This window comes from Mustela putorius, unplaced genomic scaffold (genome assembly GCF_011764305.1).
Source record: "Mustela putorius furo isolate JIRA1106 unplaced genomic scaffold, ASM1176430v1.1 tig00003853_pilon_pilon_pilon, whole genome shotgun sequence".
Classification (NCBI taxonomy): Eukaryota; Metazoa; Chordata; class Mammalia; order Carnivora; family Mustelidae; genus Mustela; species Mustela putorius.
In genome coordinates this window covers 64,532,697-64,542,619 of record NW_025422005.1, presented here as the reverse complement: position 1 = coordinate 64,542,619, position 9,923 = coordinate 64,532,697, and the positions used below count along the sequence as shown (strand labels likewise).

Genomic DNA, 9,923 nt, shown 5'->3' with positions numbered 1-9,923 from the left:
TAACTTGGATGTTGAGTTTATTTGATGGATATTAGAAGTATAAAATTTGTTAGTATTATAATATTTTGCTGTTATTTTTTAATCAGGTATGCAAAATAAGTAATTTGGCATAGTATTTAAAGTTCTGATGTTTAATGAAAGATGAGCTTAATACAGTCATTAAGATGTATTTCAGTTTTTATCCAGTTTTAAGTTTTCTTCTGCCTCATAATTACAGTGCGATCCTCTTCATGGATTCAACAATATTATTGATCTGTCTCTGATCACCAGCGTTTATTATAATTTTGGCATTAGGAGATAATCAAAAAAAGGTTTGTTTTTAATACTGCTTGCCATTTATTGGCTATTTATGAGTCTTAGTCAACTTACTAAAGTGCTTTACTTATATTTAATCTTTATTTCAACCTTATGACTTAGGTAAAGTGACTTGCCCCAAATCAGACAGCAAAGAAATGGCAGATAGAGGACTCCAACCAGAGTCAATGTAACTTCATACCATTGCTGTTATTCACCATGATATAATATCTCCCAATGAATTTTTTTTTTAAAGATTTTATTTATTTGACAGAGAGCGATCACATAAGTAGACAGAGAGGCAGGCAGAGAGAGAGAGAGAGAGGGAAGCAGGCTCCCTGCTGAGCAGAGAGCCCGACTCGGGACTCGATCCCAGGACCCTGAGATCATGACCTGAGCCGAAGGCAGCGGCCTAACCCACTGAGCCACCCAGGCACCCCCTCTCCCAATGAATTCTTTTGAAACAAGATTATAGAATTAGTCACATTTGTTAGTAGCATTACTATTTTCATAACAAACTTTGGAATATTATATGTGGTTAATTGTATCAGAAAGAGGCAATTTTCCTGTATTCTGAAGGTACTCCACTAACTCTCCAAGGTGAGAAGTTTGAATATACTTTTTACCATTTTGGAGGATTGCAGGTGAGGGATTAGGTAAGAAACTGTTTCTTTGGGGAGGAAAAAAGGTTATTCGAGACTATTTTAGTAATAACACAACTACAACTAATCACTACTAATGCTGAGTTCTTAGCAAATGTGAGGCACTAGGCTAAACATATTTGCAGATTAATATGCCCAAGCACACACAACTAAGCATCAGAATTCAAAATCAGATGTGTCTGACTCCAAAACCTATGCTTCTCTCAGAAGTAAATTTTTTTCTTTCTTTTTTTTTTTTAAGATTTTATATGTTTGTCATAGAGTGAGCACAAGCAGGCAGAGTGGCAGGCAGAGGCAGAGAGAGAAGCAGGCTCCCTCCTGGACGAGGAGCCTGATGCGGGACTCGATTCCAGGACCCTAGGATCATGATCTGAGCCGAAGGCAGCGGCTTAACCGACTGAGCCACCCAGGCATCCCACAAGTAAATTTCTAATTAGAAAAGCTAATTACTGTTTCTTAGTAGCTACTGTACCAGAAACTTCCCTCTTTAAACTTGTGTGGTGCTGCATTTTATCCGTTTTTTTTCTCTGCTCATCTCCCTGAGAACTCATTCACTCCCTTGTTTTCAGTTAATCACTTTATTTTTTTAATTTTTAAAGATTTTATTTATTTATTTGACAGACAGAGATCACAAGTAGGCAGAGAAGAAGGGAAGCAGGCTCCCTGCTCTGCAGAGAGCCCGATGTGGGGCTTGATCCGAGGACCCTGGGATCATGACCTGAGCTGAAGGCAGAAGCTTTGACCCACTGAGTCACCCAGGTGCCCCATCAGTTTATTTTTTTAATTAAGTAATCTTTAGACAGTATGGGGCTCGAACTCACAACCCTGAGATCAGGAGTTGCACGTTCCATTGACTGAACCAGCCAGGCACCTCTCAACAACTTCTTCTTTTTTACAGATTTTATTTACTTGAGAGAAAGAGAAACCGAGAAAGAGCACAGGCAGGGGGAGTGCACAGGGAGGGGAGAAGCTGGCAGGGAGCCTGATGCCAGGCTCAATCCCAGGACCCTGTGATCATGACCGGAGATGAAGGCAGACATTTAACCAATGAGCCACCCAGGCTACTTTTGCTGTCCTAATGCTATGTAACAACCACAAAAACTTAGTGGTATACAAAAACATTTAGTTATTTTACAAGTCTGCAGAGTTCAGCTAATCAGACCTTGACTGATCTCAGCTGGGCTCACTCATGTATTTGCTGTCAGTTGGGAGTTAGCTAGGCAGGTCTTGTGACCTGGCTGAGCTCACTCATTTGTGTTGGGCTATTTATTGTGTTCTTCGCCGGGCTAACTCAGGCCTGTTTTCTTGGTCATGGCAGAAGAGCAAGTTGTTTCAAGTCTCTGTAGGTGTCCTATCTATCAATATCTCATTGGCCAAACCAAGTTAAATGGTGAAACCCAGAAATCAGGGAGGTGGGAATAAACTCTACTTTAATGAGAGGGTTTGCAAAGTCACATGGCAAAAGGTGTGGATACAAAGAGATATGAACAATTAAAGCTCTTTTTAAAATATTTTATTTATTTGACACAGTGAGATCACAAGTAGGCAGAAAGGCAGGTGGGGTGGGGGGGGAAGCAGGCTTCCTGCTGAGCAGAGAGCCCATTGCGGGGCTTGATCCAGGACCCTGGGATCATGACCTGAGCCGAAGGCAGAGGCTTAACCCACTGAGCCACCCAGGTGCCCCACAATTAAAGCTCTTAATGCAATCAAGGTATAATTAAGTTGCTCATACTTGACAAGTTCCCTGACCTTGGTTTCCCTATGTGCAAAGTGCAAAGTGAGTTTATCTGCTTTCTTAGGTTGTTGTGAAAGGAAATGCTTTAAAGGTTACAAAGTACATAGTAAATGTATCTCTGTCCTCAGTTTTGGGGGCAGATAATATGACCTGATAGATAACATAGTCCTACAGTGCTTTTTACATGTCACCCATGGCAGAAAGTCCAGGATCCCAGTCCATCCCCAAACATGGCTTTAATTGCTAAGTAGATAATGACTTCAGTAACTCGTGCTTGCAGTTTGTACATTTGTCAAAATTATGAAGGCATAATTAGGATAGCAACTATTCAGGTGTTGATTTATCAGATAAGCCCTTTGGGTTTAAGGTTAGTTTGCTCTCTCAGCCATGTGAACTTCTGCCACAGGACCTGTGGACACAGAAGGGTGAGACTGTTCATGAATATAACAGCAGGTGTAGTTCTCTAACAGCAGTCCTGATGCTGCTGAGGTTGAAGGCTATGTTTTATAGTATAACAAAACCCTCAAAACTTTGGCTCGGGTCATGGTCTCAGGGTCCTGGGATCGAGTCCCGCATCAGGCTCTCTGCTCAGCCGGGAGTCTGCTTCCTCCTCTCTCTCTCTCTCTGCCTGCCTCTCTGCCTACTTGTGATCTCTCTCTGTCAAATAAATAAATAAAATCTTTAAAAAAAAACTTGCTTAGGGCGCCTGGGTGGCTCAGTGGGTTAAGCCGCTGCCTTTCGCTCAGGTCATGATCTCAGGGTCCTGGGATCGAGTCCCGCATCGGGCTCTCTGCTCAGCGGGGAGCCTGCTTCCCTTCCTCTCTCTCTGCCTGCCTCTCTGCCTGCTTGTGATCTCGCTCTGTCAAATAAATAAATAAAATCTTTAAAAAAAAAAACTTGCTTAAAGTATGGATTTATTATTTTTCATGATTCTGTGTGTTGTCTGGAGACACTCATGAGGCTGCATCAGGCTAGCAGATATGCTATGTGGGAAGGTTCAAAAAGGCTCCTAATGTAACTGGGACCTTGGTGCTGACTGTTGGCTGAGGCACAACATTCACCTCCATCAAGGCCTCTCTACAGGACCTCTGCATGTGGTTTTTCTCTAGGCTAGCCTGATCTTCCTTAATTACTGGATGGCAGTGGATTCCAAAAGGGCGAAAGAAAATGCTGCATGCTTCTAAAAGGTTAGGACTAGAACTGACGTAGTGTCATTTCTGCTATCTTCTGTTGGGAGGGAACTATGTGAGAGCTTGAATACCAAAAAGGTATTCATTGGGAGACACCCGTATAACCATCTAACATATTTGATCAGCCTGGTAAAGTAAGGGAAAGCAGGAGGGGGACACGCAATATTTGGTTGTTCCACTTTTAATGATACAAGGAGTGATTTGGGTTCAGATGGCGAGAACTCACTTCTTCCATTGTAAAGTTACCGATCAACTTTTCCACTAATAAATAGTTCTATCTGCTGACGAGTACTGCCTGAACCAGTGTTTTCATCACAGGTTGCAAAATGGTGAATTTCTCATTCTAGGATTCCTTTGGAGGGACTTTTTCAAAATCTTCACCCTGTAAATGAAGTGTAGAAACAAAGTGGTTCAGGATCTGTGATGGAATAAATGTTGAAACCAGTACTAACTCAGGGCTCCTGGAGTCAGTTGAGATGCCAGAAATTGGTATCTTTGGATGGTATCATCTATGGAGGATAAATGGAGGCTCATTTGAAGAATGTTATAGTTCATTCATCATCCTTTTAAATAATTTCAAATATTTCCTTGTGTTAAATTAGACTGTAAGATTTTCTTACTCTGTTATGCTATTTATCTCTTCCAAGCTTAAAAAATTGCCTTCAGCCTAGGTGGAAAGATGTAATAAAGAGCCCCACAAAATTAGTTGTTGGATTTACGATAAAGATGCTATTGAAGATACAGTTTACTATATGACCTAGTCTTGTTTTGAGAAACTGTGGGATAAATTTATCTTTGGTCATAGTATTTGGATTAGTACTCCTCTGAACAACTGGTTATTATCCTATGGATACTGAGACTATTGTAACTGATCTTGTTTTTCCTTATTACAACATCTTCCAGAATTAATTTTTTTTATAAGATTATTTATTTATTTATTTGTCAGAGAGAGAGAGCGAGCGAGAGCAAGCACAGGCAGACAGAGTGGAAGGCAGAGTCAGAGGGAGAAGCAGGCTCCCCGCGGAGCAAGAAGCCCGATGTGGGACTCGATCCCAGGACGCTGGGATCATGACCTGAGCCGAAGGCAGCTGCTTAACCAACTGAGCCACCCAGGCGTCCCAACATCTGCCAGAATTAAAGCAAGTGTTTAGACCCTAGAATATGTACTTTTGTGCATCATTCTCCTGTTTTCTTGTTGCTCAAATTTTCCCATTTTAATTATTTTAAATTCAATTTTGCCTATTAATTTTTTGGTAAGACACATGTTTTTAGAAATAGGCAAGGTATCATTTTTTTTTTTCATCAAAGCACCCTAGGCAAGGTATAATTTTTAAAAATATGCCAAATATCTTGGTCTTTTGGGTGGTGTACAACATCTTCCCCACTGGACAATAAGCACCAAAAGGATTTGTCTTGTTCACTCCTACTGCTTACCACAGTGTGTGGCACGAAACAGGCAGCTGGTAAATTTCTCTAATAACTTAAAATGTTGATGAATCTCTTTCAAATTACCTCCTCCTCCCTGGTTTTGGGGTTATGATTGTGTCCAGTTTTTCTTTCTTTGACACACAGAGATCATAAGTAGGCAGAGAGGCAAGCAGAGAGGAGGAAGCAGGCTCCCCACTGAGCAGAGCCCGATGTGGGGCTCGATCCCAGGATCCTGGGATCATGACCTGAGCTGAAGGCAGAAGCTTCAACCCACTGAGCCACCCAGGTGCCCCTGTATCCAGTTTTTCTTTAATGGTTCTGGTCCCTTGTTTTTCCTCTATATAGTTGTCTCTTTTTTTCCTTGCCTCCACATGTTTGAGTTTTTCTAGGTTTTGTTCTACATTTTTAATTCTTCTCACTTTTTCGTACTTTCTCTGGATAACCTAATCTAAACCCAGGTTCCAGTTACTGTTTTTATGCTGAAGACTCACAAATCTGTACTTTTAGTTCTGACCTATGGCTTGCATCCCAGACACATATGTATTTAATGATTCCTGGGCAGCTTCATTTGTATGTAGGAGCTACTTCAAATTCGCCATACCCTAATGACACAGCATTTCCTTCCCTAAACCTTTTCCTACTGTAGTATTTCCTGTGGTCCTCGGTGACACCTCCATCTCTCCAGTCACACAACCCAGGAATCCTAGACTCTTTTAACATACCAACACATTCAATAAGCTACCAAAATCTTGGAGATTTAGCCCCCAAATATAAGGACATTCATCAAACCAGTCATTTAGAATAGCATGAAAGTAGAACAGCCTGGATACTCCCAAAGAAAAAAATATCTAAATAAATTACATAACCATTTCTTGGGGTTTCTGAACAATATGACATGGAAAATATGATCTAATGAAAGCAATTAGAATACATTATTTCATATCATATTTTATATATATCCATAGAAAAAATAGCTTATTTCTGGTGGTGCTAGTCGTATTAGTAGTAAACAAGTAAGTAATTGTAAATTCCATCCTCACAGGGACCTTTGCCTCAAACCTTCTCTGTGTAACGTTTTCCCCACCCTCTGACTAACTCCTAAATGCACATTCATACTTTAGATCTCATTCAGCCTAAATGTTACTTCGTCAGGAAGTCCTCCCTTTTTCTTCTTTCTAAAGACCTTAAAACATGTACTTTGGAGTATTATGGACATAGTCTCATAGTGACCTATACTTTTTATTCATGGTGTTTATCAGTTTGAACTTACGAACTGTATTTCTGTGATTATTTCTTGAATGTCAACCTCCCTCCCTAGACTATAGGATTTGTAAGAGTAGGGTCTACACTTGCTTTGTTTAGTACTATATCTCCAGCCCTTGTATAGTTCCTAGCATGTTTATTATAAGAAACAGTGAAAGAAAGAATGAACTACCTCAATGGTTTTCTTTTCTTTTTTTATTTATTTGATGGAGAGAAACACAGTGAGAGAGGGAACATAAGCAGGGGGAGTGGGGAGGGAGAAGCAGGCTTTCCATTGAGCAGAGGGCCTGTGGGGCTAGATACCAGGCATGGGGTTGATCCCAGGACCCTGGGATCATGACCTGAGCCAAAGGCAGAGGCTTTAACCCACTGAGCCACCCAGGGGCCCCATCTTCCCACTATCTTCTTTACCATCAATGAACTGGTCTTTCCCCTTTACCTCTTTAGTGCTTGTTTCAAAGACCCTAGAACCCAGCCATGTGGGGCTACTTCCCCTCTCACATTCTTGTACGCTCTCATTCATGCAGTTCCCTCGGCTGACAACAGTATTTTTTCTCGGCTTTGCAAATCCATGCTATAGCTTGAATGCCAACCCCTGTAAAAAACCTTTCCCAAACTTCCTCTTATTCCCACAATATTTATATCTCTGCACAATATTTATATCTCAAGTTCAAATTTGGGTAAATTATATGACCTCTCTAAGCCCATTTTCTCATCAGAAAATGTGAAGAGAGACACAGATTGGGTTTTCCAGGAACCAGATACTTACACGATCAGTATACAGATTGATTAGGAAAGGCTCATAGGATCATTTGTGAGATTAGGGAAGAAGTGGGCAGATGAAGAAGTCAAGCTGCGATGCAGTCTTAATGGGATGCATTAACTGATGCAAATTGTTCTACTTATAGGATGATCCACCAGAACTGTCCCATGTTGAGGTGGAAGGACTAGTCCTTCCAACAAGGAATATTTTTATTAAAGATCTTATTATTTATTTGACAGAGAGAAAGAAAGAGAGAGGGAGAGAGAGTGTGCACGCACACATACACAAGCAGGGGAAGCCAGAGGCAGAGGGAAAGGGAGAAGCAAAGTTCCCCCTGAGCAGAGAGCCAGGTGTGGGGATCCATCCCAGGACTGTGGGATCATGGCCTGAGACAAAGGCAGGTGCTCAACCAACTAAGCCACCCAGGCGCCCCCCTTCCAACAATCCTGAGAGATACTATTAATGGCCCTACACTGATCAATCATTTTGGATGTAGCCTCCTTGGGAAAAGGTATGACAATGAAAAACACCAGAAGGTGCTGACAGCTCATGGCTGTCTGTGGAACACTCTTGGCTGCTGGTGGTGAGTCCTTCATTTCTGAAGGGTATCTGAGAAGTAATTTGTGGTGCCCAACATTATTAGTATCTATCTTAGGACTGTTGGAAGATTAAAACAGGGTAAGTTATAAAAAGTACATAGCATATTGCCTGCCACATATGACTCAAGAAGAGATGTTTGTTATGGTTATTATATGGTTATTATACATAGAACTTGGCTCTGTAAGTATACAGAGCAAGGTAGGGAAACCTTATTTACTTTTGTGACTCTAGTCCTAGAATAGGGCTGGGAACCAATTAGGTTCAGTAAAAGCTTGTTAATGCATTACTATAAAAATATACCTGACAGGGGCACCTGGGTGGTTCAGTGGGTTAAGCCTCTGTCTTTGGCTCAGGTCATGATCTCAGGGTCCCGCATTCAGCTCTCTGCTCAGCAGGGAGCCTGCTCCCCCCGCCCTTGTGATCTCGCTCTGTCAAATAAATAAATAAAATCTTAAAAAAAAATACCTGTTATCTTCTGTCTGGAAGCAAATGTTATTTTGAGTTGAACTCTCAACTAAAACACATAAAAAAAAGTCAATTCAACCGTTTAACAACTTAACCAGGAAAAAAAAAAAAGGAGGTGCCTTATCCACTTGCCTGAAAAACAAAGTTTCAAAGAAAAAGAAAACAAAAAAAGTGAAATAGTACTTGGCAAATGCAGGGGAGCTCCAGTTAAAATGGCTTCTGGGTTTTGTATTTTTGAAATATAGTTTTCTAATTTTAGAAAGGGAAGGAGATTTAGCTCAGCTTTTCCACAGCTCATAAATGATGAGGCTATCAATAGAACTATGAACCCAAAGGAAGTTTATTGGGCTTTAATTTTCCGGCATGCCCAATGTAGTTTGTTGACATATATATTTTTTAAAGTTTATTTATTTATAAAGTAATCTCTATAATACTGAAGGTGGGGCTCAAAGTCACAACCCCAAGATCAGGAGTCGCCTTGCTCTTCCGACTGAGCCAGCCACAAGCCCCTTATGACAATGTTGACAGCATTTATTAAACACTGCTCAGTGCCTGACAAAGGCAGTAATGAGCAAAAAGTTACAAAGTCCCAGCCTTTATGGATCTCACGTTCTTGGTGGCGACTGACAAAGACTGGAAGTGTTAACTGTTAAGTAGATAGATATAGATCTTCTCCATATCTATATCTATATCTATATATCTATATATAGATATATAGATATATAGATGAAGAAAGAGAGCAGTGGTGCAAGCATGCTCATTTGAATACAGTGGTCTGGAAACCTCAGATGTTGACCTTGGAGAAGGGAGCTGAAGTACGCATTGAACACCAACGAGTTAAGAGATCTGAAGAGTTGTAGTCAAAGGCAACAGCAAGCTGAAAGTCTTGAACTGGACAGAGCCTGCGCGTTGGAAGGAACAGCCACAAAGCCCAAGAGGTGAGCTAAGGGGTCGTGTGGCTGGAGATGAAGTAAGCAGGAGCACAGAGTTGAGACCACACCGCTAAGGGAGCTAGCGTGTACACATTTTTCAAGCGGCCACAAAAGGCAGGATGGAGCTGTCTTCCAAACAGCTACAGCGACGCCTTTCCTCTACAAAAGCAATGAAGGGCCAAGTAAAGACTATTATTGCAGGGGATGAACCGGGTCCTGCCCTCAGAAGACCAGCCATCGTGCAGAGCGAGGGCCCGCCGCGGACCTCGGCGGATCCCAGGCCAACGGCTCTGCACAGGCCGCGGTTACCAGCAGGCGGTGTAGTGAGCGCGCCTGCAGCCGCCGCCGCCCGCCCGTCCCAGCGAGAGAGGAGGGGACCGGAAGGAGCCGCTGGTGCTGCGGGAAGTGGCAGGAGCGGGAGGCGGGGACCCACCTGGAAGCGCCGCGGCGCCGCTGTCGAGCTTCCTGCGGCGGCCACCCCAGCAAGTGCCGTGGCGGGGGTAGAGAGCGGCCACGGCGGCGGCGCCTCCCCGAGTGGCCCGCGGCGCTCTGCGCCGCGCGAAAGGTGAGAACTCGCTCGAGGCACGTGGT

The 9,923-nt window shown here is 42.5% G+C and overlaps 1 protein-coding gene across 3 annotated transcripts in view; it reads left to right on the top strand.

Moving 5' to 3' along the window:
- Nucleotides 1-9,436: 9,436 nt before the first annotated feature.
- The window catches only part of ZZZ3 (zinc finger ZZ-type containing 3), a 120,251-nt gene continuing 119,764 nt past the window's right edge, over nucleotides 9,437-9,923 (top strand). Inside the window, exon 1 of one of the 3 annotated variants that reach the window (XM_045064737.1) lies at nucleotides 9,437-9,897. In XM_045064737.1, the coding sequence (XP_044920672.1) occupies nucleotides 9,452-9,897 (446 nt within the window). In that variant the 5' untranslated portion in view covers nucleotides 9,437-9,451. The remainder of the gene's footprint in view (nucleotides 9,898-9,923) is intronic. The other 2 variants (XM_045064734.1, XM_045064733.1) reach the window with 2 other exon arrangements.